At 44.8% G+C, this 21,444-nt stretch overlaps 1 protein-coding gene across 1 annotated transcript; it reads left to right on the plus strand.

Moving 5' to 3' along the window:
- The first annotated feature begins 10,232 nt into the window (after positions 1 to 10,232).
- LOC118082785 (uncharacterized) lies at positions 10,233 to 11,754 on the plus strand. Its single transcript, XM_035110615.2, has one exon. The coding sequence runs from the start codon at positions 10,236 to 10,238 to the stop codon at positions 11,733 to 11,735; it is 1,500 nt and encodes a 499-aa protein (XP_034966506.2). The 5' UTR covers positions 10,233 to 10,235; the 3' UTR covers positions 11,736 to 11,754.
- Positions 11,755 to 21,444: the final 9,690 nt, after the last annotated feature.

Here is a 21,444-nt window from a genome sequence, read left to right on the forward strand (position 1 = left end):
CTGGACCTAATGGTCAGGTGTCCCTTTACCTTTACCTTTACTGTCCATTTCTTAAACCTTTTGCATCACACACATTCAAAGGAATCAGTTCATGTAGTGGTTAGAGAGTTTGACTACAGCTGTGGAGACCTAGGACCCAACCCTATGCAGCTCACTGGATGATCTTGTGCCAGTCACTATCTCCTGGGGCTTGTCCACACCTCTGCCTCACCATTTTCCCCTGGGAAGACCAGTGGTTTACTGCATAATCAAACCAACTGGCTTCCCATTTGTTCTGATTGAGTGGTCAAGAGCATGTTTTCCAGTGAAAACCTGCAGGGCAAATCAGAAACTGTGCCTAGAAAACATGAGACAAGTGGGAAACTGCTTGGACCCATGATTTTTAGACAGGGGATGAGTGGAAGTGTGGAAGTCTAACTTACCACACAGAGGATAGTGTGAGGAGGACAGAACAATATACTTTGCTCTGAGCTCTTTGGATAAAAAAGTATGGCAACGTAAACTGATATGCTGCCCTCTAGATGTTCCTAGATGGACTTCAATTCCCACCAGCATCACCCAGTAGGGTCATTGGTCAGGAATGATGTGAGCTGTAGTTCATCAACACTGGGAAAGCACCATGTTGGCTACTACTGAGGTATGGAATAAAAATAGATGAGCTAAATAAAAGTAGACACTCCCTTGACTCTAACTGGTTTGGAGTTGGGCCAACAGTTAGGTGCAGCTGAATATAATGGATATAGTGTTAAGTCATCTTGTAGATAAATATGCCATAAAAAACAAGCGAAGACTCTTTGTGGCATTTGTAGATTTAAAAAGCGCTTTCGATTCAGTCGATCGTAACAAACTGTGGACCAAACTGGAGCACCTTGGTATAGATCCACATCTACTGACACTGATACAAAATTTGCACTCTAATAACCAAATATATGTTAAAGTTACAAAAGATGGTAGACTTGCAGGTCCAATCTTCAACAATCGAGGAGTTAGGCAAGGCTGTGTCCTGGCACCCACTCTATTCAATCTATTCTTATCTGATTTACCATTATTTCTTCAAAATGTAACCTCTCATATTCCTTATTTAAACAATATCCCACTTTTTTATTATTATATGCAGATGATGCAGCAATTATCTCACTTTCTTCTTTGGGTATTAAAAAATTACTTAAGAGCTTTTCAAACTTCTGCTCCCTTAATAATTTAAAAATCAACTATGACAAGACCAAAATTATGCAGTTTACAAAAAGAGGGAACCCAAAAAACTATATAATCAATGGACATCTAATACAGGAAGTGAAGCATTTTAATTATCTGGGGATTGTATTTAAAAATAATATGAACTGGAACACACACATCTGTGCGGCAATAGCTAAGGTTAAAGGGACAGCCCACCATATCAAATCTTATTTCTTTTCTCCTGAAGGAAACAGATACATTCCAGCAGTACTGCAAGTAATTGACATGAAACTTTGTGCCCAACTTTTATATGGCACCCCACTGTGGATTTCAGGTGACCTTAAGATGCTGGATAAATTCCATGCATCCCTTCTGAGGTCATTACTAGGACTCGCAAGTTCTGTAAAATATGAAACAATATGCTGCGAGCTGGGAATATTGTCTTTATCAGCAAGAGCATGGCTGAGGACCATGAAATATTGGATCTTCCTGCATTACAGAGCCCTATCCCCTAACTCTCTCCTGTATGATCTTTTAAGTGATAATATAATTTACAATCTATCATTGATTTGTAGGAGAAAATTGAATTCGATAGGGCTTAACTTAGTTGACTTTGAAAATTCTGATCCCAAAGACATCTGGGAAATTATTAGGAAGACTCTTATAGGAAAAAGTGTTCTCTCCATGCTTGAGGTTGCAAAGCACAGCACCTGTTCTCCTCTCCATTTAAATCTCCCTCTGTGCAGAGATTTTCAAAAGGGATACATGACAAATTTGAAAAACCACGAACTGTGTAGGCTGTTTATGCTGGCCAGATTTAATATGTTCCCCTCGATGATGGTGAGAGGAAGATATTTGGGTCTCCCAGAATCAGAGCGTCTCTGCAAATGTAGTAAACAGGAACCTGATACTTTGGAGCATATTTTCTTTTCCTGTGAATTTGGAACTCATGCCAGAAGACAACTATTAGAGGCCTTGCAACTCAATTGGCTGATTTCCAAACTACCAACCGTTCAGGTCCTACTATCAGACAGGGATGATCAAATTACTACAGCCGTAGCTGAATTTTTGAGTGCTGTCCATGCAGAAAGGCTGGGCCATTACAAAGAGAGTTAGTGCTCCTTAATTGGTAGGTGGTGTGGCAGTGTTTGGTGTAGTATTTATATATATCTATACTCTTCCTGGAGTTAAGGAACTGACTGGGATAAGCCTTGCTCAACTGAGTCTGTATTTTATATAATCTGTATATAAATTTTATGTGATAATGTGTGGTTTGATATGCCTAATAAAGGATATTTGAACAATCACTGCTACAAAGTACGGACATGCATATGTGGTGTCAGGGAAAACTTCACTGCCTTCTAATATCCCTGAAGGGCAAACCCAGGCACAGTGAGGTGGGTGGCTACCATCCAGCAACACCACCCTGATGTTTCCAATGGCATCAGCCTGGCAACTTCATCCCTTACTTCGGCCTATCAACTTCCACTGGCTTCCAGCCAAGAGTATCCCCCAGTCCTATCATTTTCCTTGTGCTGGAAGGGCGAACCACCCACTGAATGCATAATTCCCAAGCCCGCTGCATCTGGAGGATGGTGTATGTCACCTTCTTGAATGCATCCAGAATACTTTACCAAACAACACTATATTGGCCACCATGGATGTGGAATCTCTATATACCAACATCCCACACAACAATGGTTTACAAGCCATAAGAAACACCATTTCAGACAAAACCATAGCGGATTTTGCTACCAAACTCTGCCACTTTGTCCTTACCTACAATCACTTTTAATTTGGTGATGACTTGTTCCTCCAAATTAGCGGCACAGCAATGGGTACCCCTATGGCCCCACAGTACACCAACATATTCATGGCAGACTTAGAACGTTTCTTAAATTCCTACCCACTCAAATCTCTTTTGTACCTACATGGCATTGACGATATCTTTTAATTATTTGGACACATGGTCAACAGACCCTGGACACTTTCCACCAGGCATTCAATGATTTTCACCCCACCATTAACCTAACAATGAATCAATCTATGCAAGAAATACATTTTTCGGACACTATAAAAATACAAGATGGGTGTATAGATACCACCTTATACCGAAAACCAACTGATCAACAATCATATCTACATGCCTCCAGCTACCATCCTAAACATACCAAACAATCAATTGTATATAGCCAAGCCCTAGGTTACAACCACATCTCTTCCAACTCTACAGATAGGGACTCTCACCTAAGAGACCTATAGCAAACCTTTTTGGAACTAAAATACCCACCTGATGAAGTTTAAAAAAGGACCAACAAAGCCAGATGGATAGCCAGAGAGAACTTGCTGCAAGATAGACCCAAAAGAAAAAAAAATAGAACACCACTAGTAATCACATACCGCTCTCAAGTTAAAACAGTTCAACACATCATCAGAGATTTGCAATATCTGTTAGATAATGGCAGCTCTCTTTCCCAAGCTCTGGGAGAAAAACCTTTCATTGCCTACAGAAAGCCACCCAATCTTAAACAGCGCCTCACACACAATAATACAACAACCAGACTTAACATGGAGCCTGCAATAAATCTAGACGCCAACTTTGCCGCCACATACATCTAGACAACATCATTATTGGCCCCAATAACATCAAACATAGCATCTCATGCCTAGTTAATGGTTCATCTTCCAACATTATATATGTTATCAAATGCCAACAGTGCCCTTCAGCTCTCTATATTGGACAAACAGGACAAACTTTACACCAAAGGATAAATGGGCATAAATCTGACATCAGGAATCATAAAACAGAGAAATCAATAGAACACTTCAATCTCCCAGGACATTCTATACAAGATCTTAAAGTAGCTGTCTTATTGCAAAAGAATTTTAGAAATACACTTGAAAGAGAAGTTGCTGAATTACAACTCATTAACAAACTAAAAACTACGGAGAGACCTGGTCTGAATAGAGATATTGGATTCATGTCCCATTATACATACTAAAGCTAATTTTTGTCATCTATCCCTTTAAAAATCCCTGTGGAACCAACTGCCATTAACAGTCATCAACAGTTATAAGGTTTAAGTGACCTCTGCTTCAGAGTATCTGACGAAGTGTGTATTACACACGAAAGCTCATACCTTGAAAGCTTATATTTAGTTGATCTTAAAGGTGCCACTGGAATTATTAAAAAAGATTTCTTTAAAAAATATATAGATTGATTTTTGCAAAAGCACAAAAAAACGAGAACGAAAAAAGCACAAAACATAACAAAATGCCAACATTACAACAACAAAAATAATAAAAAAATATTCCAAATCAATCTTAAATCCCATTCCTTTATCGACTTCCTCCCTTCCCTCCCAACTACATTTCTTTATATTGCTTCCTTAGTGCTTTCCAAATCTTGGTTCCAATCTTTTTAATAATTATCTAAACCTGTTACTACTCTTAATAACATCAATACTATAAATCTCGTATACTTATCGCAAAATACAATTCTATTCTGGTTAAATCTTAGAATTCAATACAATAACACTTAACTAAATCTTAATACATAGTAAACTTAACTAACACTCTTCTACAACCTCCTTTTACTTCCAAATCTTTTGCTATAAACTGCTAGTAATCTTACTATTCTTTTCCAAATAAACTTTAAATTTCTTCCAATATTCCACCGATTCTTCCCCCTGGTTCCAGAGTCTCCCAGTCAGCTCGGACAGTTCCATGAATTCTATCAGCTTCATCTGCCAATCGTCCACCGTGGGTATATATTCAGTTTTCCAATTCCTTGCTACCGTGGCTCTCCAAAAATAAGACACCGTCTTATATTTATTTTTCCTCAAAAAACACGGTGGCTTATTTTCAGGGGGTGTCTTATTTTTTTATTAAGTATGGTACAGTTTAACCTACAAGGTTAAACTGCCTATCACTATGGCTTATTTTCGGGGTATGGCTTATTTTCGGAGAAACACAGTAATACAATTCTAGCTGCTGTTGTGGCATACAGAAAAAATGTAATATCTTTCTTAGGTAATTCCTCTTTAATTATCCCAAGTAAAAAAGCTTCTGGTTTCTTAACAAACGTGTTTTTCAACACTTTCTTCAATTCATTATAAATCTTATCCCAGAAGCTCTTTACTTGAGGGCATGTCCACCACATATGGTAAAAGGTTCCTTCCACATTCTTACATTTCCAACATTTATTATCCTGTGTATGATAAATCTTAGCTAGTTTTACCGGTGTAAGATACCATCTATACATCATCTTCATCATATTTTCTTTCAACACATTACACACGGTAAACTTCATATTCTTCTTCCACAACCTTTCCCAGTCTTCTATTATTATATTATGTCCTCCATCTTTTGCCCAATCAATCATAACCGATTTTGTCTGCTAATCCTTGGTATGCCCCTCCAACAATAAAGTATACATTTTTGAAAGATTCTTAATTTTAGGTTCTAACAATTCTGTTTCCAATTTGGATTTTTCAATTTGAAAACCAAGTTTTTTCATCCAACTTATACAATTCATTTATTTGATGATACTGCAGCCAATCATTCAGATGAATCTTCAACTGATAATAAGTTTTTAACTTAAATTGATCTTTCTCTTCCACCAATAATTCCTTGTCAGCCACGTGGTCTCCATTTTAAACTTTTTGTGTTCTTTAGCCTCTAAAGGTGAAATCCACCTGGGTATTTTTCTTTCTAACAAATCTTTATAACTATCCCAAACATTAAACAATGATTTTCTTATAATATGACATTTAAAACCTTTGTGAACCTTAATCTTGTCATACCACAAATATGCATGCCAACCAAATGCATTGTCATAACCTTCTAGGTCTAAAACATCAGTATTATCAAGCAGGAACCATTCTTTCACCCAACAAAATGCTGCGGCTTCAAAATATAACTTTAAATCTGGCAGTGAGAAACCTCCTTTCTTTCGCATCTGTTAACAATTTATATTTAATTCTAGGCTTTTTCGTCTAGATTATGTCGTCTTTCATCTTGTTATTTATTATGAATGCATCCAGACACATACCATTTGCCTTGACCACATTCAAAAAACCCCATTCACACACAAAACCTCCCATTCAGGCACCCACCAAATTACTTATTAGCCGCTCTTGATTCATTCATATACAAGACCCAACTTCAGTCCACAAATATCCACACAGCTTCTCTCAGGCGGCTTTCAAACATGAATTTCAACCAGCTTACATTTACAAACATCAGCTTTGCAGCATCCACTGGCATCCAAATGCAAACTCTACAACTTCTACTCACCAACATCAGCCAGCTTCCTTCAGGTCTACCGCCCAAAATCCATCAACTTCTAACTATGGATCTCAGCCACCTTCAAGCCCCGATCCCAGTCAGCAAGTGGACTTGTCTTCTCCTTGCTCAACAGCATCCCACTGCTGGAAGATCATCTCCTTCCATCTGTCAGTTCACCTCCATGTGAGAGGAGACCTCCCAATGATGAATGCCAGAGCAGTTGCCCACTGTGATCTCCTTGGCTTTCCTCTTGGCACACCTTTACATATCCACTCAGTTGCCATGTGCTTTTGTGATGTCACAAGCAACCCACAGCCAATGGCAGCAGCTGGGGAGGCATCATCACCACCACCATCTCCTTAGGCTCCACAATGGTGGGTGCAGCTCAGCAGTGATTTGTCTGTGGTTTTTTATTTAAAAGATGCCTAGCAGACCCCAAATTTGTATTGATACAAGGAAACGGCACTCCACAATCCAAGGGGGTTGTGCCATTTTTTGGTCCAATGGCTGCACTCCTTTGTGTCACATGCCAGTGATGGTGGCCAGAAGCAAAAAGAGAGAGGAGGGACAAATGTGACTCTTACCTTTATAGGCTGGACTAGATGAATCCCAAGCAGGAATTAAGATTGCCGGAAGAAATATCAACAACCTCAGATATGCAGATGACACAACCTTGATGGCAGAAAGTGAGGAGGAATTAAAGAACCTTTTAATGAGGGTGAAAGAGGAGAGCGCAAAATATGGTCTGAAGCTCAACATCAAAAAAACCAAGATCATGGCCACTGGTCCCATCACCTCCTGGCAAATAGAAGGGGAAGAAATGGAGGCAGTGAGAGATTTTACTTTCTTGGGCTCCTTGATCACTGCAGATGGTGACAGCAGTCACAAAATTAAAAGACGCCTGCTTCTTGGGAGAAAAGCAATGACAAACCTAGACAGCATCTTAAAAAGCAGAGACATCACCTTGCCTACAAAGGTCCGTATAGTTAAAGCTATGGTTTTCCTAGTAGTGATGTATGGAAGTGAGAGCTGGACCATAAAGAAGGCTGATCGCCGAAGAATTGATGCTTTTGAATTATGGTGCTGGAGGAGACTTGAGAGTCCCATGGACTGCAAGAAGATCAAACCTATCCATTCTTAAGGAAATCAGCCCTGAGTGCTCACTGGAAGGACAGATCGTGAAGCTGAGGCTCCAATACTTTGGCCACCTCATGAGAAGAGAAGAATCCTTGGAAAAGACCTTGATGTTGGGAAAGATGGAGGGCACTAGGAGAAGGGGACGACAGAGGACGAGATGGTTGGACAGTGTTCTCGAAGCTATGAACATGAGTTTGACCAAACTGCGGGAGGCAGTGGAAGACAGGAGTGCCTGGCGTGCTCTGGTCCATGGGGTCACGAAGAGTCGGACACGACTAAACGACTAAACAACAACAACACCTTTGTACAGCGAACTCTGTTCCAGAGGTTTCTACAACACTACCCTCTCTCATCATCCAGTTAAGCAAAGCCTCTTCCCAGCTCGGTGGGAGGAGGGGTTGTGGGCGCACGCGGCCTTCACGTAACGGGGGAATGGCTAGCATTCCCCCTAGCCCATTGGCCATTACCTGCCGCGGCACGCCTGCGGTGCGACCAATCGCGGCGCACCGCGGGGGCGTGGGTTGCCTATAAAGGTAAGCCCGCGGCAGGAGCTCATCCTCTTGCCTTCGGACCAACTCACCTCCTTTCTTCATCGTCGCTCCGGTGGATCGCTGCAGGGATCGCTGCAGTACGCTCCTCCTCGACGCTGAAATCACTTAAACGGCGTTTTTAAACGCCACAAATAAAAAATTTTCTCTCCTTTTTAGCAAGCTTCGGTTCTCAAGACCGCAGCCTTCGTCGCTTCTTCGTTCGTGCTCGGATCACGCCGTCCTGCACAGCTCTGCGTCCGGGATCACGGCTTCCTTCCTCCCTGCCGGCTCCCACGCCTGGCGAACGGCCGTTCGACCCTCTCCACTCTCATCGACCCGGGGATCAGCTGTGCCGCGCCGTGATCCATCGTGTCACGAACCGGGTGCTTGCCACCCGCGCGCCGGATAGCTCGGCCGCGTGGCTGTGTCGTCGGCCCGGAACCCCGCCCCTGGATCTACAGCTGACCGCCAGCCTTGCAGCATCCTTTCTTGCGAAGGGGATTTGGGCCAGCCTCTGAGCGCCCCCAGAACATCGAACGCCGAGCGCCGGATAGCTCAGCGGCGTGGCGTTGTCGTCGGTCCGAATTCCTCCCCCCCTTTGTTTCTACAGCTGATCGCCAGCCTCGCAGCGTCCCTTTTGTGCTAAAGGGGATTTGGCCCAGCCTCTGAGCGCCCCAGAGCATCAAAGCGCCGCGGATCACAACAACAAGCCCCCGTCGGTGCTTCGTTCGTGCCGGGAACCTTCGAAGAAGCGTGGTATCGTTGTTTGGTCCTCTTCCCTGGGGGGGTGGTTACCGCTAGCGGGAGGGAGCTGGTTTATAAGTTCGCCCGGGGTCTTTCTCTGCGCGCCGAGCCGTGGCTCGCGGTCGCTATATTGGTGGTTGCTCTTCTTCCCCTGGGGGGATTTGCCATTGCCGAGGGGGCGCTTGTTTAAACTAGCTCGGTGCCTTTTAACATCGCGCCGTGCTGCTACTTTAGGTTGCCATAGTTACGTCGCGGCCCAGCATTCCTTCTGCCGATCGCCATCTTGAGAAGGACCACGTGGGGCCTCTTCGGCGGCCATTTTAGGTGGGGCTTTTGCCTTCCGTGTGTATAGTGTAGGGCTGCTGCCGGATTCCCCTGCCCGGTCGCCATTTTGAGAGTGGCCACGCGGCCTCTTTCGGCGGCCATTTTAAGTGAACCACCTCCTTAAGGTTTAGCGTGCTACCGCATTTCCTCCCCCCCCCCACCGCAAAAAACAGACAGTCGCCGCGCGGAGGTCCGCATCTGGCGTGCAACCTTTATCCAGGAGAGTTGCAAGCCATTCTGCCGCTGCTTAATCTACCCGGTTGCAGGCATTTCAGTACAGGGCTCCATTCCAGGATTGCATAAAAAATCTTGGCTAGAATTGCCTTCCGCCCATCAGTGACTGCTTAGCCTCGATCTACAATAGCTCTAGCCGCTTATAAGTCTAGTAGTTTGTGCTGGCTTTGATACTTCCTCAGGGCATTTAGTCAGGGTTTGTAGTCGCATTTTATTTACTTCGGTGTTCTGGCATATCTTACTCTAGTAACGGGCCCATCAAGGCAGTATTGTCAATTTAAATCAACCATCGCTGCTTTCGATTGGCGTACATTATTTGGCCCCAGCATAGTCAACATAAACTTTAACATAATTTTGTAGCTTCAAATAGTTCACCAGTGGGTTCATTTGGCTTGACCTGGTCCTTTGTAATCTATCAAGTTTTAGGGGTGGTTTGCATTGTCGTTAATAGAATTTATCGAGCCGGCTGGTTTCATCCGTTTTAAACAAGTAATCTCAAGGGGGTTTTGACTTTTCTGTACTTGAACTTACCCGGTGCCTAGCAATTTGCCAGGTTTTAGTCGTATAATACATTGTCTTTCTGCAATCCGCTTGAGCCATTGGTTCAATTGATTTCTTTGCGGAAGCGATTGCAGGGGTTAACTTATTTTGGTTTTTTGTACTCTTCCGTCGATTTCGGGAGTCCGTTTACCGGTGGCCGATCAGGCATTCCTCTGCCTGTCCGGGTTCCTGCTGGTAATTAACCTCTGTTGCCTTTTATTCCTCGTTTATCTACTTAGTATTTCATCAGGACAGGGGACCATGGCTCCGAAGCGTAAGCAGACTGAACCTTCAGCCGCACCCGCTAGGAAGCGTGCACCTACAACAACTCCCAGTTTCAATGCACCCACATTTACCGCAATTTCTATTTCCCCTGAGGCTTTGGGTAACCTTTTTTCAGGCTTCCAGAATTTCTTCCAACAGGTATCAGCGCCCGGGGTTTCAATTCAAGGACTCCCTGCTGATAGTTCTCAGGATATCGTTGCAGATACACCCAGGGAGGAGGACGAGCGCCCTGGAACATCCGCTTCCTTTAGCACGGCCGAAGCTAGGCGTATGGGTACTAGATCCCAGTCTGCTTCTGCCGCTCCTGCAACACCCTCCAACTCCTCGAGCTCCGGGCCTACCACCTCTAGTGGCAATAATCCCGCCTCCCAGTTATCCCTAGGAACTCCTACTTGCTTGCGGGACCTTTCTCAAGGTACCCAGGTTAGGTCACGACGTCCGTCATCCGTTACCACCTTTGATAACGAGAATCAAGACCGCGAGCCAGCCTCGGCCCCGACGAGTGAGCCCGGACGGTCGGGGAAGGCAGAAGATGAAGCTGCTAAGAAGACCAGCAAAAAGAAGACCAAGAAAACCAAGCATACGGATTCCCATGACGACTCAGGTACTTCTTCCTCTAGTTCGGAGGACGAGGACTCATCTCTGGAGGGCTACTGGGGGGAGGGGGAGGATCTCGTGGGTCTGCCGGTTTGGGCGCATGAGAGGCGGGCTAACTCGCACCGCAAGACCTTTGATGGTACGCTTGAGTGGAAAGATGGTGCCCTGGTCCCAGATGTAAAGAAATCCACCTTTGCATCTTCAGATTTCATTTTGGGGAACCACTTGTCAAATAAAAAGCGGAACAAGATTCTAAATGGTGATTATGTGGATATATTTACTCTCCTTCCCCCAGCTAAAATGAAGGGGAAGGGGGAAAAGAAGCCAGCGTACGGTAAACGTAAATATCGCGAACCAAGGGCCGAACGCACCTTCGAGAATTGGCTGGATGGCTTTCAAATTTATATGGGCACCATTGTGGCATGCTACCCAAAAAGGGCCATGCACCTCTTGGCCTACATGGCCCATGTCAGAAGGGCTTATGCTTTAGCTGGTGAAGGCCCGGCATTACTGTATGATGAGGATTTCCGCAGAAATGCATCATTATTGTCCAGCACTAGGTGGGATTTGAGAGACCAGAATTTCTGGGGAGAGCATGTAGGCCCCTATATTGAGAAGAAGCAGCCGGAATCTGCCCGGTCAGCAAGGGCAGAATATAAAAGGTCTGCCCGCCGACTTGTGTGTTGGGACTATAACAAGGGTACTTGTGGCAGGGCTTATTGCAAGTACAGCCATGAGTGCGAGAAATGCCAAGGTTCGCATCCCGCCACGGCCTGCTTCAAAGGCAGGCAGTCCTTTCGGGGGAAGCGAGGTAACTTTCAGCAGGGACCTAGGAGTGGAGCAGCTGCAGGTCAAAGCACATCAGGTAACCGCTACTAATCTGTCCCTTGCCTTGGCGTACACCCCGATTAATTTACATTCTCTGAAATCCATGCTTCAACTCTACCCTGATAGTCAGGCAGCTACATATTTGTGGGAAGGTTTCTCCTCAGGCTTCCGAATTCCAGTCACTATCCCTCCTATGTCAGGTGAACCACCTAATCAGAAATCAGTTAGGGAAATGCCGGAGGTTGCTGGGAAAAAGATTTCTAAGGAGATTAAGGCAAGAAGGGTGGCTGGCCCATTCCATACACCTCCTATTCCGAACCTTCACATCTCACCTCTGGGTGTAGTTCCAAAAAAGTCCCCAGGGGAATTTAGACTTATTCATAATCTGTCTCACCCCAAGGGTTACTCAGTTAATGATGGCATCCCCCAGGAGCTGTGCACCGTCAAATATGCCTCTTTTGATCAGGCAATCAAACTTATTAGGAGGTTTGGAAAAGGCGCCCTGCTGGCCAAGTGTGATATCGAATCTGCCTTCCGCCTTCTCCCGGTCCACCCTCAGGATTTCAGGTGGCTGGGTTTCAAATTTGATGGGGCGTATTTTGTGGACAAGGCTATGCCCATGGGCTGTTCAGTGGCCTGTTCGGCCTTTGAGGCCTTTAGCACTTTCTTGGATTGGGCTCTTCGTTTCAGAACTGGCTTGGAGGGCGTCACACACTACCTAGATGATTTCCTTTTTTGCGGGAGAGCTAATAACCAAGATTGTGCGTATCTCCTGGAAGCCTTTGCCTCGCTAACTGCTGACCTTGGAGTTCCTTTGGCCGCTGAAAAAACTGAGGGCCCCGTGTCTACTATAACATACTTAGGAATTGAACTGGACACGGTCGCGCAGACTTCTCGGTTACCTATAGAGAAATTAACAGTACTGAAGCAGACTATCTCTGAGTTGCTACCTCTGAGGAAAGTTACCCTAAAGCAGATCCAGTCCCTCCTGGGCCATCTTAACTTTGCGTGTCGGGTGGTATCTCCTGGGCGACCCTTTTGCGCTAGATTGGCCAGGCTATCGGCAGGGCTCAAAAAACCCCATCACAGGGTGCGCCTCAACAAGGGGGTTAAGTCCGATATGGAAGTCTGGTTGGAATTCCTTGATAACTTTAATGGGGTGTCCCTTTGGCAAGATAACTTAAGACTACAGGTGGATTTCCAGGTCCAGTCCGACGCCGCTGGCTCCCTCGGGTTTGGTGTTTTCTTCCGGGGGCGGTGGTGTGCTCAGCCTTGGCCACTCGAGTGGCGTAATAAACCTATTACCCGTGACCTAACCTTCTTAGAATTTTTTCCTATTGTTGTAGCGGTGCATTTGTGGGCAGAGGAATTCAAGAACCACCGTGTATGCTTCTGGACTGATAACCAGGCTGTCGTTGGCGTCCTATCCAGACAATCCTCCAGATCACCTAGGGTCGCGGCCTTACTGCGTACCTTTGTTCTTCTGTGCCTGAAGTTAAACATCTATTTCTCTTCTAAATTCGTACCAGGTGTCAATAATGATATCGCGGACGCTTTATCTCGTTTCCAGATGGACCGCTTCCGCTCTCTAGCGCCAGAGGCTCAGGAGTTGCCGGAGGCATTCCCGGAACACCTTTGGAATCTTGGGAACGAGATGTCTTAGAGGGAGTATTGGCGTCGGTTGCCCCCTCCACTCTTAACACCTATAAAAAAGCTTGGGCTGACTTCAGAAACTTTAGATTGAAAACCCTGGGTTTGGGTCCTAATACCCCTCCCAACAAACACGAAGTTCTGATGTTTTTAGCAAGTTTAAGGAGGTTGGGTAGAGCAGCCAGGACCCTGCAGATTCAAACAGCAGCTATTTCCTTCTTCAGTAAGGCCAGTTATTCGGTTGACCCTTGTGCAGATTTCTTAGTTCGGAAGGCTCTGGAGGGATGGCGCAGGCTTCAGCCCCCGCGTAAGGACCATCGCAAGCCAATAACCTTCGACATTTTAATGCAAATTCACAAACATCTTAGGAACATTTGTTGGTCCAAATACGAGGCCAGGCTTTTCTCGGCGGCCTTCTCTATTGCCTTTTTCGGTGCCCTTAGGGTAGGTGAAGTGGTTTGCGAGGGCCCTTCTGATAAGGAAAAAAGGGGCATCCTGCTCTCTGACTTGACATTATCCAGCGGGGAAGTAGTCGTTCGCATTCGCCAATCTAAGACGGACCAGCATGGGAAGGGCACCTTAATGCGGTTGCCCGCCACAGGCCAGATTGGCCCATGTCCAGTCAAAGACACCAGGCGTTTCCTCCACCTAAGACCCCCCTCGCCAGGTCCTTTGTTAATTCACCCGGATGGATCTTGCCTAACACGTCACCAGTTTACACGCGTCATGCGTCGGGCAATCTCATCCTGTGGCCTAGTTCCCTCGGAATTTGCAGCTCATTCATTTCGTATTGGGGCCGCCACTACTGCTGTACACATGGGCTTGTCAGCTGAAAGGATTAAGGACATGGGCCGGTGGAAGTCCAAAGCATACAGGGGTTACCTCCGCCTTACTAAGTAGTTTCACCCCGCTACGCTTGTCATCCGTCCTTATGTTTTCCCTTGCTTCATTTTTCAGGAAAAATCACTAACATTTGGATGGTCGGCCATAGCATCATGCACTGGGCCCGCGCGCGTGCTTGTGCTCGGAACATGGGCCCTAACCTCGGGCTGCCGCGCTGTGTCAGAATCTTCTGGATCACCAGACGTGGGATGCGCTGGGCAGAATTTCTCCCAGCTTTGTTGGCCAAGATTACCTTGCATGGCCCCCCCGACCTCTTGGTGGTCCAACTTGGCGAGAATGATTTGGCGTATCGCAATGGCCAAGATTTAAAGTGGAATATATATCAGGACTTTGACAATCTGCTGGCTGCATGCCCTACCTTGACCATTTGTTGGTCTGCGCTGCTTGAGAGACGTATTTGGCGTGATTGCACTTCACCTGCGGCGGTGAACAGAGCAAGGAAGTTTTTGGACTTGGCAGTGGCCAAAAAGGTCCTGGCCCTGAATGGACTCGTGATATCGCATCCTACCATAACTTTCAAGGAGGAACGCTTTTACCGTGCTGATGGCGTGCATCTTTCAAATGATGGCAATGATGTCTGGCTGGCTGATGTCCTGGGTGTTATTAGGTATTGGTTGCGGAGGTAGAGGTATTGGCGGCGAGCCCTTTTCGGGCCCGATTGGCGGTAGGCATTGGATTATCTCTTGTAGGTTCAGGTGTGGTGGGGAGGCTGCTGCCATCACCTCCCCAAAATGCGGAGGGGTACTCCCTTAAGGAGTCCATGGGGCGTTGCCAAGTCCGAAACCGTGGAAGGTGAGGGCCTGAGGGCACGACCCCGAATGGTGGCCCCAGGATGGGTACCTAGTTGATGTGCATCGCAGGACCCATCCAACGGTGGTTAACCCTTCACAGACTGCCAGCAGAGCGGGCTGGAGTCAGATATAGTCGGTTAGATCCAATGCCTATGCCAATACCTCTCTTCTTCCGTAATCAATAAAGTTGTGGCCAATTCGACCCATTAACCTTCAACTATGTGTCCTGTGTCTTTCTTCCTGTGTTTTTATTCCGGGGAGGCCGCGGGTATTGCCACACAAAGCCTCTTCCCAGCTCGGTGGGAGGAGGGGTTGTGGGCGCACGCGGCCTTCACGTAACGGGGGAATGGCTAGCATTCCCCCTAGCCCATTGGCCATTACCTGCCGCGGCACGCCTGCGGTGCGACCAATCGCGGCGCACCGCGGGGGCGTGGGTTGCCTATAAAGGTAAGCCCGCGGCAGGAGCTCATCCTCTTGCCTTCGGACCAACTCACCTCCTTTCTCCCACCCACCTCCCCCCTTTCAGGCAGGGTTTTTCCTTCTTGACGTTGCCGACGGACTTCGGTTGGTCGCCGTATTTGGGGCCTGGTAGGAGTTTTTCCCACCTGGCAAATTGGCTTCGGCCAGGTGGTTTTCGCCTACCTCGCGGTAATCGTCACAACTTGGGTTTTGGCGATAGGCATTGGATTATCTCTTGTAGGTTCAGGTGTGGTGGGGAGGCTGCTGCCATCACCTCCCCAAAATGCGGAGGGGTACTCCCTTAAGGAGTCCATGGGGCGTTGCCAAGTCCGAAACCGTGGAAGGTGAGGGCCTGAGGGCACGACCCCGAATGGTGGCCCCAGGATGGGTACCTAGTTGATGTGCATCGCAGGACCCATCCAACGGTGGTTAACCCTTCACAGACTGCCAGCAGAGCGGGCTGGAGTCAGATATAGTCGGTTAGATCCAATGCCTATGCCAATACCTCTCTTCTTCCGTAATCAATAAAGTTGTGGCCAATTCGACCCATTAACCTTCAACTATGTGTCCTGTGTCTTTCTTCCTGTGTTTTTATTCCGGGGAGGCCGCGGGTATTGCCACACAAGACCGCTCACCTTTTCCAGTGGGTGGCATTGTAGCCGGGCAGCCGGGGCCCAATAATAATCTGGTACAGGGGCGGAGATTGACACCCTTTTTATGTGTCGCCCCAGCTGCATCACCATCATACCTGAAGGAGCGTCTCCACCCCCATCGTTCTGCCCGGACACTGAGGTCCAGCGCCGAGGGTCTTCTGGCGGTTCCCTCGCTACGAGAAGCCAAGTTACAGGGAACCAGGCAGAGGGCCTTCTCGGTAGTGGCACCCACCCTGTGGAACGCCCTCCCACCAGAGGTCAAAGAGAACAACAATTACCAGACCTTTAGAAGACATCTCAAGGCAGCCCTGTTTAGGGAAGCTTTTAATGTTTGATTTCTGTATTTTAATGTTTTGTTGGAAGCCGCCCAGAGTGGCTGAGGGAACCCGGCCAGATGGGCGGGGTATAAATAAATAAATAATAAATAAATAAATAAATAAATAAATAAATAAATAAATAAAATATTAATTATTAATAAAAATAAAAATTATTATTATTATTATCACTGACCAATCAGCACTGGTCATGGACATGGGAGATTTAACCACGGTGTAGTCAGCTCTGCAAGAAGCATAACCACAGTGCAATATAATATGCTAACCACGCAAAAGCACCAGAGGAGGGTGTGGGACATGGCTGGTGAGGCAATTAGCCTGCAAAGAGATCTGGGGGGCATTTTGGCTTGATATTCCACATCCCAGTGCTTTTGCCTGGTTGTTCACAGAGTAGACCCATGGAACTGTGGGAATGGTGCTTCCAAAATACTATGCAAAGGATTGATGTTATAGCATAGAATCCTGTGATGTCATACGCCTGAGGCAGTTTGCTTCAGTTATCGGCTGTTGTATGAGTTTCAACTGTTGGAGCAGCAAATTATGTTGTGTTATTCTGCCATCTGCCTCAGCCAGTCTGTAAATATGAGTCGGTCTCAGGTACAAATTCATGTAAATATGTTTCAGTAAAGCAAGTACTACATGCCTGTCTTGTACATGCAATCCAACAAGAGGGAGTACACAAAGTAATTGTCATATGTTATTTTTAAACTTTAAAACAAAGTGTGTTGCATAGTTGCTGTTGTTGTTGTTTCTCTCAGAAGGAGAAAGAGAACTATTTAAAAGGGTCAAACGACCCGGGGCAACTTTCACACAAGTCTGTAAAGTATAATTACTGCAGGAAACAAGAGGCTGAGATTAAGGAGGAGGTAGCAGCAGGCAGACAACGGCACCACTCCTCTCCTGCCCAGACTGGCTGTGGTGAGAAGGCAACACAGAGCCTGGCACTAAGAGTAGACTTAGGGTGGTGGGGCAGTGCCCCTTAAGCTAATAACCCTCTTAGCTAATAGACCAGCCTGCAATGTTATAACTTAGCCCATAACTAAGACTAAGCATGTGTATGTGAAACAACCAAGTATTGATTCTCTATTTATCCCTTTCTCTATTGTTTGCCCTGTGCTGAATTTTAGATTGTAAGCTCCTTGGGACAGAGATGTCTCTTCCTGTGCTCTATAAGGAGCCAAGCATGCGGATAGCAATAAATAAACAGCAACAGCCACCCATGCTCAGTGCTATTGGAAGGCTGGTCTGATTCTGTTTGCCGAGAACTATCCAGAAAGGGAAGATGCTTCCTTGTGAGACATTTCTGAAAAAGTTAATATGAATAGTTATTGGAGGAAAACCCAATAACATCTGATATGACAGAATGCTGGCTAATTACCAAAATGGGGGAAACCTACATATAAAGTTAGATCTAGTAAATATGACTTCTTTTAAAAAAAAAACCTTTAAAGAAGAAGGAGGGAAGTCAGCTGGTGCAAGCTAATAGAATATTTAACTTGGGGCAAGATCCCATGAGTGCCTTTGCTGTGCCATATATACAGCACCACTGAAGGACTTCATGAAACTCTCTATAAAAGGGTAATTTTAAGATGGTGACAGCCTAAAACTGGATGGTGGGGGGGGGAGAGAGAGAACTATGCCTCTGTGGTAGAAAGGCTGCCAAAACACATCATTTTCAGAGCAAAATTGTGAAGTTCTATGGGAATTGTCATGACAACATCTGGCTGGCTTCTTAGCAATATCAATGTGTGGCAGCAAATAGCAAGCCTGAGCTCTCAAAAAGCAATTGTGACAAGATCTACAATGATTTGCCCATTGGTACACTATAGACACGTTATGAACAGTCGGCATGCTGCACATTCAGAAAAGAATTTACTCCAGAATATATATTTTTCAAGTTTCTTAGAAGAGATTTTTTTAAAAAAAAAAACCCCACTAGAACTCTTTAAAGCTTTTTTTTTTAAAAAAGCAAAACTACACCCAATATGCTTAAGATAAGCAGAGTTTACCCATCCAAATGAAGAAAAAAACAACAAATTCCTAATTGTCAAATTGCAGTTGTTGGTAGCGAAAAGACAGCCTGAGATGGAAGGGGCTATAATGTATCTTGCAACTCAGACCCCCTGGGCTGCCTGATATTTGAAGAACTTGTAGATTCCAGCGATATGCCAAGCACAAAACAAACCTCAGTTTATTCCCCGTGAGAATCTTCTATTTGACTGGAATAAAGCTTTCTGGTTACAGTTCTTATTTAACGTATTTATATTCCGCCTTGCAACATTTTCAAAACATCATTATAAAATATAAAGTAATAAATACAAATCAGTTAAAAACAATAGTTAAGATACAATAAAGCATAGTTAGAGCCAGCATTAAAATACCAATTACCGTGATTGTCTAGTTGTCAACATTGTCTGCACTTAGTTTTCAATGGCCTGTCTTGCCTCATCAGGGATTCCATAATCTTCTTGTTTTAGCTGGTGGTTAGGAATAGAATGCTGGATGTCTTTTCCCACTGGATATGTGACTAAGACTACAAGTCCCATAATTCCTAATGGGACATCAGTAGTGTCATTTTTTTCCATAAATAAAAGGCCCTATAAAAAGAAGCTGTGCTGGGGCAATTGCAGATATTGATATTGTGTAGCTTGGAGCAACTGGATGAATTAAAAATGACACTTTTTGGAATGAAGTATTATATTCAGAAACTTTACTTGCAGAATTTTCTCCAAAGCAGAACATAGATGTCAAAGATACAGCCAAATAATTCCATACAATATCTTGCATTGTCCTGCACAGGCTCAGCATCTTAGAAATAAAAGATAATTCCAAACAGACCTATAAGCAAAGGTCTCTTTCCTTACAGCCTCCATTTTGCCTGGATCTAAGGTTAAACACTCACGTGCTAGCTAGCAGAAAACAATAATAGTTAATTATCAACCCATGAAGGAGTTCAGAGACCACTTAGTATAGGCTACTTCAGTGTAAATTTTCCACACTAAAGGCTACAATAATACACATTTAGGCATTCTCCATTTCAGTGTCAATTAAACAATTATACTTAACAGGGGCTCTGGGAATGCCCACTCCACTTTCCAAGTCACAAAGGTAAATTGCTTGCCTTAAGGGTCCAGAAGGGGAGAAGAAGCAGAGGTCAGTCCTCCTTGATATGTGTGCCATCAAACAATATGCAAGCCATTGCAGAAAGTTATTACAAGGAGGCTTCATCATTGAGAGCACTCAACTAAGCACTCACAAAAACTCAACCCGTTTTTGGGTCTGAGTAGCAGATACTTCTGCATAATGTGGGCAACAGATTAAGAACAGAGTCTCTATGGCAGGTGTGGAGGACCTTTGACCCTCCAGATGCTGATGAACTCCAACCAGGGGTGATGGCCCTGCAACATCTGAAAGTCTCCAGGTTCTTCTTCCTTGCCTTATGGCATAAAAATAACAGAACCCTTCCCCAATCTTCTGGCTTCAGTTTAAATAAACATAACCTTTCCCATATATGTCTAAACTGCTTGGACTTTGTCTAGGAGGCTGGAAAAGTCAGCAGAATAATCCAGTCATATGATACCTCTGAGTGACAAAAATTAGAAGAGTTATGTAGGTAGCCGTGTTGTTCTGCTGTAGTCGAAACAAAATAATAATAATAATTCCTTTCAGTAGCACCTTAGAGACCAACTAAACTTAGTTGGTCTCTAAGGTGCTACTGGAAGGAATTTTTTTAAATTTTGTTTCAAAAACAAGAGGAAACTCTCCTGTCTCCCCATCTAGCCTAGCTATCTGCATGTATTCCCAAAATTTGCATTTAGATGAAAGGACTCTTATTTAACAACTACTCAGGGAGGCAGAAGTGGTACAGAGTTTTCAGACTAGCTATAATAAGGCTTCAAGGACATTACAGTGGTACCTCGGCTTAAGAAATTAATTTGTTCTGGAGGTCCGTTCTTAACCCGATACTGTTCTTAACCTGAGGTACCACTTTAGCTAATGGGGCCTCCCGCTGCCTCCGCGCCGCTGGCACGCGATTTCTGTTCTCATCCTGAAGCAAAGTTCTTAACCCGAGGTACTATTTCTGGGTTAGCGGAGTCTGTAACCTGAAGCATCTGTAACCCGAGGTACCACTGTATAGGCATTTAGCTCTTTTGCTGGTTGGAAGAGAACAGCTTGAGGGAAAGGTAATGTGATTTTGAGAGGAAACTTGGCTAGAGACAGGAAGGTTAAGCACCCTCTGCATTCTGTAGCTTTGTGATTTGGTTTTCATTAAGTGGGGGGAATATATTGGGTCAGAGTTGCACTTTGATGTAAAAGATGACAGGACTATGGCACCTAATTGTTGTGCAGAAGTTGGAATTTCTGGTGTTTTGCTTGGAATTCTTTGGGCAAAAGCAAAACCCTGTAATAGTAGCTTCTCGTAATCCCATTACTAACTTTTAAAATTATTTAAAGAAACACAGGGAGCTTCCAAACCAAGCAAATAGATACATACTAAAAAAAAAGATCCTTCACTCACTCTCCAACTCCCTCTACAGATTGCTCAGAATTTGAGTCAAAAATGTATCTCTTTGGTGCTCATAAAATACTCCAGATGAATTTAGGCCAATTTGTGTCTGTTTGAAAGCCACATACTAGCCTTAATTATCATCTTTCAGAATTAACTTTTCACTTGCTAAGGTTTATGGCCAATCATTTGCTATCACTTCATGTCATCTAAATTTAATGCCATGTTTTCCAATCTTTTAAGAGATGCATTGCCTGAAAGCCTATAAGACATTTATTCCACATTATATCTAGAATTGAAAACGATATGGAATTCAAATATCCATTACATCCTGAAACAATTTCATTACCAATGAAGTAAACTCACATCTACCTATAAGCTTATCTTTCGGCTACAAAATGGGAATTTTGATTGATAATAGCGGCTGCATTATGGCAAGAATGGATTCGTTTTTACTTGAAC

The sequence above is a fragment of the Zootoca vivipara genome, chromosome 10 (genome assembly GCF_963506605.1).
Source record: "Zootoca vivipara chromosome 10, rZooViv1.1, whole genome shotgun sequence".
Classification (NCBI taxonomy): Eukaryota; Metazoa; Chordata; class Lepidosauria; order Squamata; family Lacertidae; genus Zootoca; species Zootoca vivipara.